At 35.8% G+C, this 17150-nt stretch overlaps 1 protein-coding gene across 5 annotated transcripts in view; it reads left to right on the top strand.

Annotated features, from left to right (window-relative positions):
* The window catches only part of WDR19 (WD repeat domain 19), a 47096-nt gene that overhangs the window by 13309 nt on the left and 16637 nt on the right, over positions 1-17150 (top strand). For all 5 annotated transcript variants that reach the window (XM_068943139.1, XM_068943138.1, XM_068943137.1 and 2 more), the window contains 17 exons: positions 729-902; positions 2099-2169; positions 2922-3094; positions 3185-3299; positions 4033-4139; positions 4585-4707; positions 6530-6679; positions 7200-7347; positions 7970-8174; positions 8725-8884; positions 11171-11281; positions 11565-11674; positions 12807-12864; positions 13788-13934; positions 14042-14124; positions 15595-15678; positions 16802-16948. In XM_068943139.1, coding sequence (XP_068799240.1) covers positions 729-902; positions 2099-2169; positions 2922-3094; positions 3185-3299; positions 4033-4139; positions 4585-4707; positions 6530-6679; positions 7200-7347; positions 7970-8174; positions 8725-8884; positions 11171-11281; positions 11565-11674; positions 12807-12864; positions 13788-13934; positions 14042-14124; positions 15595-15678; positions 16802-16948 — 2166 coding nt within the window. The remainder of the gene's footprint in view (positions 1-728; positions 903-2098; positions 2170-2921; positions 3095-3184; positions 3300-4032; positions 4140-4584; positions 4708-6529; positions 6680-7199; positions 7348-7969; positions 8175-8724; positions 8885-11170; positions 11282-11564; positions 11675-12806; positions 12865-13787; positions 13935-14041; positions 14125-15594; positions 15679-16801; positions 16949-17150) is intronic.

Below are 17150 nucleotides of genomic sequence, written 5' to 3'. Positions count from 1 at the left end.
TCAGTCAACATGACATTGACATTCGTCCCTCACACTGAAACTCTGTAAGAAAACCTGTAGGTATGTATTTCTTAACTTATGGCCACATAGCTAGCAAGGTATACCTAGACTGTTTTCCTTGCAGTGATTTTTTTTTTTAAACCGTGCACATGAGATATTTGTTTGAATTCATCTTTACAGCATGCAACTGTTTTTATCTTACCTCTTTATTTCTACTTGATTCTGTGAAAAGTAAACTATCTAATCACAAATATAGTTTGTAGATTTGGTAATTCCACTATGTTTACACTGATATGCCTTAAGGGCAGGATGCCTGCCATTACTTTTCCACATAGCTTTGATGAGACTAAGTCAGCCAGAACCTTGAAATGGAATTTTTTATCTTCTGGCATGCTCATTCTAAAGATAATAGAGGTCTCTCTGCTAGCATCGCTACCATGTATGTTCCTTGCTGAAAGCAGAGTGGCATTATAGAATCTAGAAGAGAGAACACGGAAGACTTACGAGGGGAACACTGGGTTGAAAAGCCCTGTGTAGCAAACGCATTATTGCCCCTTAGTTATTTTGGTTGTTTTTCCCCTAATCTGTATTATACTGCATTGTACTACATTGTGTGTATACGTTTCCCATAGTTTGATTATTTTTCCCATTAGAAAAGGGAGGCATTGACAGTTACACCAGTAGTCTGGGAAAAAAACATTTTACATGGATCTCTCTTTTTACAACAGGTATGGTGATGGCTACATTATGATTGGTTTCTCACGAGGGTGTTTTGTAGTTATTTCTACGCACATTCGTGAGATAGGTCAAGAAATCTTTCAAGCTCATAATCATAAGGATAATCTCAGCAGCATTGCTGTATCACATTCATTAAACAAAGCTGCATCTTGTGGAGATAATTGGTAAGTGACAGCTTTATAAATAAAGAATGGGATTAATCTCATGTAACTTTAGCTAGGCAGCATTAAAGCTAGTCTTCAAGGCTCCCTAAGAAGTCAGTGAAGAGAAGGAGGTGAGATGAATTGCCTTCTGGAACTCCCTGTCTACCTAAAGTTAGGAGAAGCTAATCTTGTAAAAATCTCTGAATTGTAATATGCTTAAAATTAAACTGTAGTATTTGAAGATTTTTTTTGATACTTTCTTTTTTAATATATTACTTGGCTACAAAAATCTCAGACTTTCTTTAGTATGATCTATACATGTGACATAGGCATCTTCATAGCAATAAGAAAACAATTCATTTAAAGCTGTACTGGGTGTGTTATAAACCCTAATATCCTCCTCTCTGGCCTTTGATCTCGCCTGTGATCTAGGAAAAAATATAAATGAGTAAGGCATTAAGGAAGAGAGAGTTACAGAGGCTAGAGTTCTTCCAAAATATGTTGTCTATATAGTAGAATATATGTTTTATAGCTCATCTGCTACTTCCTGTTTCTGTGATATGTCAATTCTTCAGTGACAGTTGGAGTCGGATCATTCTGTCTGTCCTCAGTTCTGTGTGCATGACCTTAGCAGATCACTTGTGTGTGACACTTGCATATTGAGAATGCTATACTTAAAAACAAAACATGGTACAACCTCAAGCTCTTCAGTTACTGTGCAATTAATATTATTTCTTCAAGGGGATTCTTTAGCATTTATTGAGTAAAATGGCAGCGTGAGAAAGATCTCAATCTGTCCATTATTATGCAAAGCAAGACTGAAAGCTAGTTTTTTAGGTTTATGCTTCAGGCAGTGTTAGTCCATCAGGGTTGTGTATGTAACCTAACCTGTATCACAACAGCTAAAAAAGGAAGAGTAGTATTTCTTCCTTCCACCTCGCTTTAGGCCTTTGGAGTCGGAAGAGTCCTGCCTTTTCCTTAAATTTAGTTCTATGAGAGAATCTGCTTCTACCTTTATAGTGATAACGTATTTAGAGTGATGGATAACAATGACTCTGTGTGTGTATGTTGCTCTTTAGGAAATGGAAACCATTTTGCATTCCTGCTGTAATATGTTGCTCCATTAGTCTGTCTTGACTGGTTTGGGTTGGATTTTTTTCCAGCTCGTGATGTCGGAGATTTGTTTTAGTGAGAATGACTGTTTATTTTTGTTTTAGCATTAAAATCCATGATCTGTCAGACCTGAGAGAAATGTATGCTATAATAAACTTGGATGATGAAAATAAAGGTATGTTAATAATCTCCATAAGGATAGACATTTTTACAAATTCTGGAAAACAGAATTTTGTGTCGTTTGGTTTACGTGAGTAAAGTATCTGAAAATTCCATTGTTGAAAAATCGCGTAAATGTAGAGCGTATCATAAATTCCTTGTTTCCCAACATGTAGCATTAGGAGGTGACCCAGAGTAAGGTGAGAGTGTTCAGTTACTTTTAACAAGTTTTTTTTTTTTATCTATACAAAGCATGAAGAAGCCCAGAATATTCAATTGGTGGATTTTTTTTTTGTACCTGTAAGATGGCAATATTCAGATTACTAAGATAATATACTTAACTGCTTTCTGCTTCTTTCCATGTTTTTTGGGTGGGTGGATTTTTTTTGTGTTTTTTTGTATCTGTTCTACCAAGGGATAATACTTAATTTGTGCTCATCCTGATATATAGGGTTTGTGCCTGTGACTTCCAGAACATTATTATGAGACTGTTGTTATCTCCTGTTTTAATATCTGTAAATATTTCAGTTATTGCCAAGTCTTCACTCTTAGGCAGCTGCTAAATTAATAAGTTATGGTTTTGGTTGAGTGATAACAGTTAATGTAAAAATGATGATCAATTGGTTGGATGTGAGTAGGTTAGTATGTATACAGTATGTATTCAGCTTGTGAATTCCTGCTATTGTCATATTTTAATGCAAAGCAATTGCTCCTTGGTGTCAGTAATCAAAGAAAAGATTTTTTTGCAAAAACCTGTAAATGTTTTAGGTGTAGATCAGCTGGCTTGGACAGATGATGGACAGTTGTTGGCAGTATCTACACGAAGAGGATCGCTCCATGTTTTTTTGACAAAGCTTCCAGTCCTTGGAGATGCTTGCAGTACACGGATTGCATACCTCACTTCTCTTCTTGAAGTTACTGTAGCCAATCATGTGGAAAAAGTATGATAATCTATTCCTTTTAAACTTCGTTTAGATGTAAGTAAAGCAAGTAATAATTGTGCATTAAAATTGATATGATTTTTCTTACAGGAGCTACCAGTCACGGTCTCTGTTGAAGTAGAGCCCAGTTTTGTTGCTATTGGTGTTTATCATTTGGCTGTAGGAATGAACAATCGGGCTTGGTTTTACGCACTTGGAGAGAATAGTAAGCATAAATTTAGTTCTCTTATTTGAAACATGCTGTGTCTTATTTTATGATATTAGTATTGTGTTTAGTAGCTTTGAACATTTTATATTGTACAATAACAACTTGAATCGCCATATGATCCTTTTAGAACCGGACAGTGATTTTCATAGGCTGAAGCAGTTATGTCAAGGCATTATAAGCAATGTAACAAAACTTCAAGTTCAAAATATTGGTAATAAAGTATAAAATATTTCCTTCTTGAGTTTTTTTGTCAACTCATATTGTTAACCAATGAAGGACTTCTTGGCTTTTGATAAGCTATTTGACCATATTTAAATACTTACTGTGGCAGAGTAGCTAGGCACTATACCATCAACAAGATTAAATTGTCAGTTCCATAGATGTCCATGTAGTTTGCAGGGGGTAAGGTAAAATTGCTTATACTGTGGTCAGATATTAGACAGTGGATTTAAAGCTTTCCTGCCTCTCTAAACAGCACCTTTTTGAATAAAACAGATTAATCAAAACTATAAGAACTGTAGTCACAACAGCATAGAAAGAGAGTTTCTCTTGTACTTTCTAATTAGTACTTTCTTGACTGCTATCAAGAAAGCTTCTTTACATGTGACTTGTCCCCTCTCTGTTCTGTTGTGAGTTCTTCACATCTGGTTACTCAGCTGCAAATTTAGATTTTGGTAAATGAAGACCCATACAACTTATATACCTTTTCTTTTTTCTTTGAACTCTGTAGATGTAAAAAAGCTCAAAGATGTGGAGTACCTGGGGACAATAGCAAGTATGCATCTTAATTCTGATTATGCTGCCGCGCTCTTTGAGGGTAAAGTCCAGTTGCATATGGTAAGGACATTGGTGTTTTTGAGCACTGAATTAAATGAGTCCGCCTAAGCTGAATTAGTTACAGAAAATTCAAAATGAGAGAAAAATAGAGTGATCTTCACGTAATTCGTGTGAAGAACACATCCATTCTGTGATAATGGAGATAAAAATAAAAAAATCTTTAGTCATTTTTTGCTGCCTAGTAAGATGTAAAACTGAATTCCTGGAGACTTCAGAAATATAATCTAGTCTAGAAGAGGGGAGGAGAAAGTTTTTTGTTATGAACTGTTTAAAGTTTTGTTTTAAAAGTTTCTGTAGGAACTTGGCAGAAACTGATAGTGGGTTTTTAAGTGATGCACATGAAAGGTGGTTCTCATATCATTTCCTTACAATTTGATACAGGCAAAGCTCTGATATCTCATTTTGATAATGGAGTTTTCCAGTTCATTCTCATCTTTATATTTAGATAGAAAGTGAAAGTTTGGATGCGCAGGAGGAACGAGAGACTCGACTCTTCCCTGCAGATGATGATAAATGTCGAATTTTGTGCCATGCTTTAACTGGTGATTTCCTCATATATGGTACAGATGTGAGTATTATTTGTGGTTTTAACAATCTTTTGAGACAGAATATGTTTCTCTCTGAATTACTTGGATTGTTATTCATTATATTATTAGCATAAAATTTGTGATTTTGAGAAATTTAGTGTGGATTATGTTCTATGCAAGAACTTTATGCAAACACAGTCAGAATTGCATCCACCTTGTTTGACTGTTGCATTTATGAGAGAGGCATTAGCAAGAAGATTAAATCTCACTTTTACTAATGCTTGTTGCAAAACACTGATGTTAATAACAGACTGTACTTATATTGCAGTAGTGAAAGGTTTAGCAATCAAAATGTCTTCCAGATGAGAGGAAAAAAAGATAGCACTCGCCTTGAAAATGTGTTAATTAAGGTGGTGATGTGCTTGATGGGGACAAAAGGGTAACAAGATAAGCAAGTATTAAAGGATAAATGGAGGTCTTGACTTACTGAAGCCTATATCAGCAGACTTTTAGTCACTGCAACAAAGATGGCAATTAGGAGGGCGCTAAAGAAGGATATGAGCATTTTTGTGGATTTTTGAGGGGATTTTCCTGTGTGTAAGGGTAATTTCTTCTTTTTTTTTAATGTTTTCTAGCACTAGGAATACAGGGTACATTTGTCATTGTAGTATTGGCTCTTTATGACATAGGGTGATGTATTGACCTTACAGAGGAAAGGCAGAATTGCCATGTCTGGTGTTATCACTGGTTTAATTACATTAATGATTTTGCTGCATTTTAGGGCTTCCCCACTTCTTCTGTTGCCTTTTTACCTGAACTGTTACTGATAAATTTAAAATACTAAATTCACAGTTGATCAGTTTGGAGTATACGAGTTTTATAACTGACTTCAAAAGCCTTCTTGTACTGTCAGTGTTGTTGTTCTTTGTAGAGAACCAGTGGAAAAGAAGTGTTATCACAAATCAATTTGATCACCTTTTTACTCTAAAGTAGGTACATCTGTACTTAAGAGTGTATGGTTCTTCACTGGAGACAAATTTTTGTGCTCTAATTGAAAGTTAAGCCTCTCTCATGAAAGAATCGAGCATTCTTTCTGGTTGTAGAATGGCACAGAAATACAGCTTTTCTCCACAAGGTACTGCAAGAACAAGATCTCTCCTTTCCTTCCCTCTTCTCTGAAATTCTCTCATGGTTACATTTTGCTTGAAGACCAATCAAGTAATAGGGCCTCAAAGTTTCAGCTCCAGATTCACTCAGCTTACTTGAAGTTTGTAATTCTAAGACTTAGTTTTTCCTCATTTCCTGTGTATCTGGGGAGAAAGAGGCACGTTGAGTAGGTGATTCAGATCTTGGTGGAAGGTCTTACTGTATTGGTGTTTAACTGTGCTCTTAACTTAGGGTGTCTAAAGCTTGCTTGGATGTATTTGGACCTCTGGGTCTTTAGTCTGTTCCTGTTTTTTGGGATCATGTGTAGCGGCAGTGACCGCTTGTGCCAAGCAGAGAAGTAAGAAATAAACAAGTCTATTGTTCTCTTCTACTACAGTGTATTAAGGGATGGTCTTGTCTTTCTAGTGGGAAGGGAAGGAAGTGGGTTATCTTTAAGAAAAACAAGAAACTACGAAAAAACCAAACAACTCCCCCCAAAACCGCTTCCCCCACCCCTGCAGAAAAGCCTCAAGTTTTCCTATCCTCCCGAGACCAGCTGACAATGAGGAAAGAAGCCAAAAAAAGCTGAGAGTATTTTTCTTTAAACACTCTTCATGCTCAGCACTCTAAGATAGGAGAAACTACAGCCTAATTAATTATCTACTTGACGCTTAGTAATGTTCCTTTTGTTATAACTTTTCTGTTACTTCTCATTAGACTGGAGTTATTCATTATTTCTACATTGAAGACTGGCAGTATGTGAATGAATATCGACATCCAGTCAGTGTGAGAAAAATTTTTCCAGATCCTAATGGGACCAAATTGGCTTTCATAGATGACAAAAGTGATGGCTTTGTCTATTGTCCAGTAAGTTAATTTGGGATACCTATGCAATTACAAGCAATTTTTTCAACTATACAATGTTTTTAATAGAGAATGAAAAAACTTGTTACTCAAACATGTATGCTGAAAGAAGAAATTGCTAAGGAGGCCTGATAATAACCTAACAATAATATAAGGAAATAAAAGTCATATTAGATCAGAACAATTTCATAGTATTAAATTCCTGAGCAGTGATTTTCAGAGACTGATCTATTTGTGTATTCAAATACTGGTATGTTAGCCTTTCAGTAGCACTGCTTGTCCCTATACCTTTTTTATATCATTCATATAACATTTGTATTTTCTCTGTTAATTGCTTAACTCACAAAGGAAGTAATTCAGAGTCACCACTCGTAAGACAACCTTTTTCTAATACAGCTTTATGTATTTCTGGACTACTTACATTCCTTACTTTATTTTATTTTACTGGATAACCAGAATGAATATTTAGTTTGTCTCACTGGTCTCCTATTTCCTACTAATTTTACTTTTGCATTATTTGTAGGTTAATGATAGGTTATATGAGATTCCAAATTTCTCACCAACTATTAAAGGAGTCCTATGGGAAAACTGGCCAATGGATAAGGGTGTTTTTGCTGCTTATGATGATGATAAAGTGTACACGTATGTCTTTCATAAAGATGCCATTCAAGGTACTGGAAACACTTAAAAAACCTTATTTGCTATTTAGTTAATAAAGCAAAATATGTTCCGTTTTTGCATTTGCATTAAAAATTTTCATTACTTCATATGAAAATAAGTAGTGTTACAAAAGCTTTGAAGTATAACTGATGAATAGAGAAATAGTTGCTGTATCGGTTTTCTCGGTAAAGCTCCAGCAAGGCATTTCAGCCTTAACTCCACAAGCTTCTTGCTATTATAATATTTATTCTGAAAGTTACACATTGTGCTTCAATCATATTTTGAAGCGTTCGTGAAGAAATATTAGGATCAAGATGACAAAACTTATATTCACTTATACTGTTAACCAAAATTGTAATCCTAGCAATTTCCATGTTTGTGACAGAGAAGCATTAACAAATTAATCTGCAAACATTTGGAAAATTATCGTAATAATAGACTTAAGTTATGTTTTTTAACTTCTTTAAAAAATATATACATGTAACAGTAGATGGTACCTGTCAAAATTCGAGACCTTAAGTTAACGTTCAGTAGGTCTACATTATTTCAGTTGCGACCGCTTACTAAACATTTCACCAAGTAGGATTTTTTTTTTAAATAATATCTTCTTTTCTTCCTGATCTTTCAATCTAGGATCCAAGATTATTTTGGCAGGTGGTACGGAAGTCCCCTTTTCCCATAAACCTTTACTGTTGTATAATGGAGAATTAACTTGTCAGACTCAGAGTGGGAAAACAAACAATATCTATCTTAGTACTCACAGTTTCCTTGGCAATTTGAAAGACTTCGGACCTAATGAGCTGACACAAATGCTTACTCAGAGTTTAATGTTGAAAAGGTACATCTACTTTTTAATTATATTGTGTGAATTCTTTTCTTCTGTGCAATATGGCATATACTGGTGATCTAAAAATGTCATGCTAAATATTGATAAATTAGATTGATCCGTCAGTCCCTGTAGCTTTCAGACAAAGAAAGTGACCCAGTGCTGGTTCATTTGTTTTTCCACTGTCAAGTAAAAGCTAAAGCAATCTCTTTTAAGAATATTTCTGGGTTTTATGACAGTGGCTCTTGCAAAATGAGGTACATCCTGCCCACTGCCCTTCCACTGTAATGAAGCAAAGCAAAATAAGTAAAATGGAAATAATCCTAGAGTAGGGAAAGCAGATGGTTTCCTGAAGAAGAGTGGTAGAAGCAGTTGAAAAAGAACTGTAAGTTATGCATTCTTATTTCTCATTTCCTCCTGACATGTCTATCTCTCCAAGGCTTAGAAAGAGGTGGTTTTTCTGTTTTCCCTATCTTAGGATTAGGAAGAAAATAGGTTAAGAGGGGGTTATGTTAGGAGCAAGTAATGTTTTGTTTTGTTTTGTTTTTTTTACCTTGCATAGGTTTTCTGAGGCTTGGGAGGTGTGCAAACTTCTGAACGACCAGTCTGGTTGGAATGAGTTGGCCAGAGCTTGCTTACATCACATGGAGGTGGACTTTGCCATACGTGTTTATCGGACATTTGGTAATGCTGGGATGGTCATGTCACTAGAGCAAATAAAGGTAAAATGTAGTGAAGTCCCTTCTAAATAGGAAATACTGTGGTTTAAGTCTTCTTAAAGAATTGATGAATTCTTTTTTTTTTTTTTTGTAGGGATGTTGTTCATGTGTTTGTTTTTAAATAGAAGGTAAATTATTTTCAAAGGAGTTAATAATTATGGAGGAGAAGGTGTTCAAACCATACAACTCTTGCTTGGTTTTCTCTCAAAGTGGGTTTCAGTGCTCTCCTTGAGTATGGGAACTGACTTTAGACCCATTTTTTTTTTACTTCCTCAATAATGATTATCACTTGCTAGACGGTGATTGTGAAATAAAGTTGGTTAAATGCTCAGATTGAGGTGCTTTGGTGAATGCACATCGCTAAATGTAGACATCTAGAGAGTTTTATACCAACTAGAAAATTGCTTGATGAGGTTTAGATACCTCCACAGTTAGGTAGTAAAGGGAAGATTATTGTTGGTTGAATTTAGATGCCTATGCTTGAGTTCTTGTTTAGATACAATACAGGCAATGTTTTGAGGAACTAGAACAGCCCGCTCTAGTTGGCCCTGTTTTCACCAGGGAGAGGTTGGACTAGATGATCTCCAGAGATCCCTTGCAACTCCAACTGTTGTGGGATTCTGCGATACCTGTAGAAGGTGGTGTCCAGTTCAGCAAGCAGTATACAGGCATGAGGTTCACTGTTACAGTTGCTTTCAAGAGTACTCTCGAGGCAGCTGCTGCAGTTTCTTTCAGCTATGCAGCAATTTTTTTACCTATTCATGCATCATTTAGGATGAGTTTATATAGCTGCTTGATGACTGAAGGTTACATTTCATCTTTGTGTAACTACTCTTGCAGTCCATATATCTGTACTGCCTCAGAGCGTGCTCTGTCTGCTGGCTTTTTTTAAACCTTGAATGAAAGAAGATACTGAGTTTAAGTTGTAGGCTTCTTTACTTGAAAGGGCCATGAAAGTCTTGGTTCTAGGAGTCTCAGACTTTGAGGATGTTGTTGATTTCTAAGTTGGGCTACTCAATCCTTGCTCTAGCTTTGGAACTTGTGAAAGCTCCCATGGCCAAATTGATTAGCAGTCCTTCTCCTAAGAAGATTCTTCCCTCCTTCACCTTTTCCGCTTATACCTAGTAAAGTCAAAAACTTTTGAAATTACTGGGAAGATTTGTCTGGTGGAGTGAAACTTATCCATTGACATTGACTAAGTTATTTCCAGTACTAGCTCACCTTGTAAAAGCGAAGGCAAAGTGTAGCAAGTCTATGTCATCTTTCTTCACTTTTGACAAGTTAGGCTTGAAGACCTTTAAGGTTTATCAGCACTGCTCTGACAGTCTTTATTCCTGCACCTGCTGAGTAAGGTTGCCTACTACACCTTCTTCCTGTTTTTGACACCTTCAACTTTTCAAAAGTTAGCATCATGTATCACTGTCATCAGGACTTAGAAGAAAAATCTATCTGCTAGTGTACTCCTTGCTATGTCATCCCTGACACCGGGAACCCTTCCGTACTGCAGTTACTTCTGTAGCATGACAAGAATGAAGATGGCCCTTCTCTCCAGAAATAGCTCCATCAGTGGATGAAAATACTTCATGCTGGGGAGGTAAAACAGAGAAGTCATGGTTGCAATTGAAGCAGTAATTCTCCGTGCCCAGTGGGATATTGGAGCCCTGATTTATAGTCTCAGATTTTTCATGGTTATGGCCTTTAGGGGATGATACTTTGTCTCTGGGTTATATTGTCCTACTGCCTAGACAGAGCATGAATGACAGCATGTTGCAGGAAGCAGATGCACCCTTATGAATTGTCTTAGAGGTTTCACCCATCCAAAGAGGTCTTTTCATGACCGATCAGCTCTGGGTAAACAATCCTTTGATAGCACAGATAATATTGGTCTGCTTTACCGCAATGGCCAATATTCCCTTCCATATTTGCTTGAGAGCAGCAGACTATATTCATGTCTCAGACATTTGGAGCTCCTTTTTTCCTTTGTAACTTTTGAGAAAATGTTTAAGGCTACTAACATTGTATTTTTTTTTAAACAGATGTAATACATCTGAAAATGTGCATGTAGTACTTTCAGAATATACTTCTGCAAATTACTTAGCTTTTAGACAGTTGTAGTGGTAATAGCTTTGAATTAAAATCAGAGTGAGTTTATTTTACGGTTTGTAGAATATAATGTGCATACATTTGATCTGTAGGGTTATTTTGTTTTACTGTGCGTACCAGACCACGTTACTTGCAACAACTTTTTTTGTGTGAACTTTTTTAGCACCTCTTATGTCTTTTTTACAGGGAATAGAAGACCACAACCTTTTAGCAGGACACCTTGCCATGTTTACTAGTGATTTTAATCTGGCTCAGGATTTATATCTGGCATCCACCTGTCCTATTGCAGCACTTGAGGTATTTATTTAAGATGTCTAACGTTTCTTCTGCTGTTTTCTTCTGCACCTCAGTGCTGGGGTATTTTACCTTTTGGTAACTCTACTCTTTTGTGGTTTTCTTCTGGCCATTCTGTGAAAGAGAAATGCTCTCTTTCAAGTGTTTCTTTTAGGATGAATATATCCCTCTCAAATTGTCTGAATCCTTCTAGGATACTAGCTCTATAATGATATGTAGAATAATGTAAAATTCATATTAGAATTTGATACTTGCATCAGAAAATGTTACTATTCTTTATTAATAGATGCGAAGAGACTTGCAACACTGGGATAGTGCGCTTCAGCTGGCTAAGCGTTTGGCCCCAGACCAAATCCCGTTCATATCAAAGGAATACGCAATGCAACTTGAATTCACGTAAGTTCTCCTGTAAAGCTGCAGTATAAGAACATCAAACTAATACTCATGCTAATTAGGAGAACACAGAATGGAGATACTTTATCCAGTTGCATTGGTGAGAATGAGCTCTGTGAGGTCTTGCAGTTATAGTAGCGGGAAGACTAGTTTTGCATGAATACTATCATGCTAGAGAAATACATTAGCAAATAATTGTTACACTTGGTTAATTTAGGTCTATCTATGTTCTTTTTAACTGGTAGGTCCACTATGTAATTATATAATATGCTAAATAAATGTTTTGTTGCAGGCAAATGTTTATTTGGAAAATAGAAAAAATAATGCCACTTAACACTTCTTCCACCAGAAGAAAGCCTTGCATTTAAATTTTTTTCCTGTCTTTTCCTTCCTTTTCTCCATGTTTGAGGTAGAGGAGTGTCAGATTTCAAGGCTGTCAGTCCCTGAAAGAGAGAAAATATTCACCATTTGCCATGATTTTAAAGCCTATTTTATAGTTAATTTTACCCAGATGAAACCTGCCCTGTTTACTGTCTAAACCAAGATATTAATCTAGATATTAATGGAGGTCTTGAGCAACTCCTCTCCTGCCTCACCAGTTGCTATAGCGCTGAGAGAAGATAGCTGTTGGCCACAGAAAAGAGGGAATTGAGGCAGTTGATGCAATGTGACCATCTGTAACTTGAGTTCCAAATTTACTTAAGGAAAAAAAAAGGCTTCATTTTTATATTGCAAAAATCATTAATAGCATTAGAAATTTGGTTTATTTTCCAGCAAAGTATGTGGAAGTAGAGATGAAATAACTGAGGAGTATTGTGCACACAGGTTAGGTACATAGGTATTGCGCGCGTAAACAGGCTCTTTGTCTGCCTTTTATGGGTTTTTATTGGTCTTAATATAAAGGAATTGGAGAGATGGACTGTCCGTTTGACTAATAGCTTGATAAAGTACGTGGAAAATGCTCTAATGTACTGTGTAACCGCCTGTCTTATTTATATGTCCAATCCTGGGATGAAGAGTTTATGTCTAAAGCAAGACAGATACATGCATAATCTGTCTGAAAAAAACAAGAGTTACAGTAACCATCTCTTCCTATTAAAAATATTCTTCCATATAATGTACAATTTTCTTTTAGGGGTGATTATGTGAATGCTCTGGCACATTATGAGAAGGGAATCACTGGGGATAATAAGGTAATGCCTTTTGACTAACGATAGCATGCACACTCTTATACTGCACATAATTTTGTCTTATTTCAGGGCTGTTTAAATTCAGGTTGTTGTATTTGGCTGTAAATCTGAATGACTATTGCATTTGGGATAGTAGTCTTCAATGCACTTATTTTTAATGTACAGAATGATGCTTTTTCTAGGTATAAAGCAGTATTGCCATTGTATTAACATGGCATAGTTAAAGCTAAGTCTTTATATATAGTGTATATATATTGAGCAACTTCATAACAGGCATGTACAAATATTAGGGAAAATACTGCCTATTATAGCAATTTCCATTGTTATAATAAAGCCCTAATTATTATTTCTGTTCTTCTTTACTGGATTGTTATCTACATAAATACAGAAAAGGACTATGTTAGAAAAGAGACATCATATTCAATTGGTCCTCCCTTATTCTGCCGTTATTTCCCTTAACATTTGCATAACGTCTATTACAAAACAACTCAATGATAAAACATAATAGGGAAATAGTAGTGTTTTCTGAAATCAAGCCATTTGACTTTATAAAATATCAAAGGTCTTCCTACCATTAAAAAATAACAAGCAGGGTAAGAGGCAAGTAGCACTGAGCTGTTTGTAAAAGCAGATTCTTCTCCTGTATGTTTGGTCTGGACAGATCTTGTAAGTAAAATGTAAAAAACAAAGACCAAAGGTTAGGAAGAAAACTAAGCAGGTGGTCAATAAGTAAAACACATACGTAGTTCTGCTAATTGGTTTTAAGTAATGGCTGCAGTGAGACCAGAATTTTTAGACAGGAATTGACTTAACCAAGTCCATTTTGGTTTTTTGTTAACTTATTTCAGTGTTTGGTTATTATAGCTTTTGCAGGCTGATATTTCTTATATGCAAGGTTTAATTAGTGCTTTTCATTTGATTGCCAGTATCAGGAACATGATGAAGCTTGCCTTGCTGGAGTAGCCCAAATGTCCATTCGAATGGGAGATATCCGTCGAGGGGTAAACCAGGCCATTAAACATCCTAGCAGGTTACTAAAAAGAGACTGTGGAGCTATTCTGGAGAGTATGAAGGTATTCAAAAGAGTTGGCAAAACTCAATGCTGAATAGGGGAATTCCTTAGGCTGCTTATATGTAGTTGTAATTTCCAATGATATTGTAATGATTTCCAATATTGTAGCAATTTTCAGAAGCTGCTCAGCTGTATGAAAAGGGACAATATTATGACAAGGCAGCATCAGTATACATCCGGTGTAAAAACTGGTAAGTACAGGTTTCAGTGAAGTGATGTATTTCTTGAGACTGAAGGCTTGCTGTAATGCCCTTTGGAAAGGAAAAATTCTTTCATTATCTCAAATGTTGCATGAATTATGTTTTATTGGTTTTATGGTTCCCTCCCCAAGCTTAAACAAGCACAGTGCCCACAAAATCCTTAGAAACTTGTGCTGGTTTAAATATAGTCTTACCGAAAATGGGAGGTAGTCTTCCTTTTTTGTTGTTTTCTTGTGTTATGTTCAACGTGACCTGTAGTTTCAAGGTTTTTTTTAGCATACTGAATGTAGTCACTTTATTTGTCTAGTTATTGTTTAGTTCATTGAATTTCTTCAGTTATGGAATATATAGCTGGGACTCTGAATATGCAGACAATTGGAAGTGATTCTAAGTTGCTGGTTCAGATGGAGTCTGTATCATGAGCAGTCAAAATAGTTGACGTTATGTTCAGTGAATTTTTTTTAATGAATTTGATCGTTGTCAAGTTTCCAGTGGAGAAGTACAATTTTCAGAGAGACTTAAGGGCCTCATTCTTGTTTAATTATATTTTATGTATTTTCATATTAAGAAGTGTTTGGAGCAGAGATCAGAACTCAAACCTCTCTTCCTTCATGCAAGTGCTTTAAAAATAAGATTGGAGCGTTAAGCTTGTTCTCCAATGAAAATTTTATTCTGCCATAAAAGTGTGTCAGTTTCATCAGGATGGACTAAGAAAACACTGTTCAATAGGGTAGCTTGCATATAATGAGAGTGGAAGGCACAAACTTTGTTTCCTCGAGCAGAAGAAGGTTCCAGTCTCCTGATGTCTTGGGCAGTGCTCTGTCTTCTAGGCAGAGAGGAGTGAGATTTAAGATCCGCCTGTCTTCAGCCTTTCACATTCATTATCTTGAAAAGCTCTCCAGTTAGGCTTTCTGCTGGCTTTTGCCGATCATGCCGTTGTGTGCAGCTCCTGAGGTTAAATTTATGGAAGGACTGACATGTAGTTCTGTGTTCCCCAACACTTCATTGTTAGGGACCTTGTCGCTCACAGAAACTGGTTCAAAGTGCCTAGTCTACTCTGTACAACTGATGGCGAAAGTTTAAGCAGACAATCACAGGAGTCAACACAATTGGACCGGTATTGGTGTTCGTTTATTAGGTTACGGTTTTAATGCTTCTTCTGTAGATGGATTGGAGAATACTGGTCAATCTGGCATTTTTCAATGCTCATGCATCTTTCAGCTGTAAAAATTCTGCTTCTTTAAGCCTGTGTGTTCCTGAACCAATCTATAATTTCCAGTTCTTACATGTGTAAAGTGTAGCTTTTTTGAAAATGTTAAAGTTCATTGAAAACCTGTACCTTATGTTTAAGTATTTATTTTTTTAACCTCCTTTTCACTCTTATTATAAATATAGCTGTTTTACTGGAGAAAATTTTAAACCAGAAATATTTATTAAATGACTATTATCTTTTTTTCCTAGGGCAAAGGTTGGTGAACTTCTTCCTCATGTTTCATCTCCAAAGATTCACCTGCAATATGCGAAGGCCAAGGAAGCAGACGGCAGGTGTGTCTGAGTGTTTATCTATTTTTACAAAACACGTTATTATTTCAGAAATGCATTATTATGTTTATTTTATAAATTTTAAAACTTTAAAAAGTAAATTTTGCAGAAAATATCCATTGTGAAAAGGGACTCTGAAATGTGTAAAATTAAGGTGCTGCATAGAAATTTTTAAACATAATCCAAGGACCTGCTACTAATATCAAGGATGCGTTTCTGGTTGATTGCTCCTTTCTAAGCGTTAATATCTTTTTAATGAAAGATGGTGTTTTAAAGTACTGCACTCAATACAGCATTCCGCTTAGTAGAGTATTTAAGTTTAATTTGCTTCTAAAAACTCCTTTTATAAAGCCGTGATTTTTAACGTCATTCAAAGGGGGAATAATCATGGGAAAAAAATTTCTTCCTAAAGGTAAGTTATCGTTACGTCTTAATAGCTTGCACGTGCAAAATATTGAATAATGTGAAATTATTAACTGAAATGAAAAAGCCCCAAATAGATTATACCTGATCACAAAATGTTGTTTCTACTAGTCATGACATGTAAGTAAACGTGCTTCAGAAAAATGACATCTTAAATGGTGTGAGGCATCACCAAAGCTGAATGTTTGCATTGATGAGACTAGAAAGTACTACTTCTGTGTCAGTTGCATAGTGTGAGAATGAGAAATTTATTGCAATTGTTTAGCCATACGGAAGAAAGGAAAAAAAAGTCTCACTGTTAAAAATTTTATACTAGTTATCATATCTTTCGGATTTTATTGGCAAGGCAAGACATTGTATTCTCACTCCCAAGCAATTTGATATGGTTACCCTGATGGAACAGATGAACTACCCAAGAAGGGTATACAGGAGATTTTCTCCTGAGATGGCCAAAAATACTAATGTGGTAAACGTTTTTCTACTGTCTCACTGCCTTTCCTTCTCCCAAGAGCAAATGAAGTAGAGAGAAAAAACCTAGTAAATGCAGAACACAGCTGTTCTATGTAAGCTGAAAAGAAGGTGTCACAGAATAACCTCTCAGAAATAAAATACAGTATGTTTCTTTCATAGCATATTGTAAAGAGCTATGTAAAAGTAAGAAAAACTGATACAGAAAAACTGATGTGGATCCATTGTTTTGCAGGTACAAGGAAGCTGTGATAGCTTATGAGAATGCCAAACAATGGGACAGCGTAATCCGGCTATATTTGGATCACCTTAACAATCCTGAAAAGGCTGTTAATATTGTGAGGGAAACACAATCTCTTGACGGAGCCAAGATGGTGGCCAGGTAACAATGGTATTACGGGGTTAAAAAATTAGTAACCTTTGAGAACTGCTAACCATGTTTCCCTCTTTCATGTTTTTGCCAGAGGCTAAAATTGTGCGCAGTACAGTAAATTGAAATAAAATAAAAAGAAATTTTGTAAGTTTATAGAATGTTTAATATTACCTTGAGTACATTTTTTATGTCTCATGATGCATCTCACTCT

Source organism: Struthio camelus, chromosome 4 (assembly GCF_040807025.1).
Source record: "Struthio camelus isolate bStrCam1 chromosome 4, bStrCam1.hap1, whole genome shotgun sequence".
Classification (NCBI taxonomy): domain Eukaryota; kingdom Metazoa; phylum Chordata; class Aves; order Struthioniformes; family Struthionidae; genus Struthio; species Struthio camelus.
The sequence above is the reverse complement of the archived record's forward strand: the minus strand, read 5'-3'. Positions and strand labels throughout refer to the sequence as shown.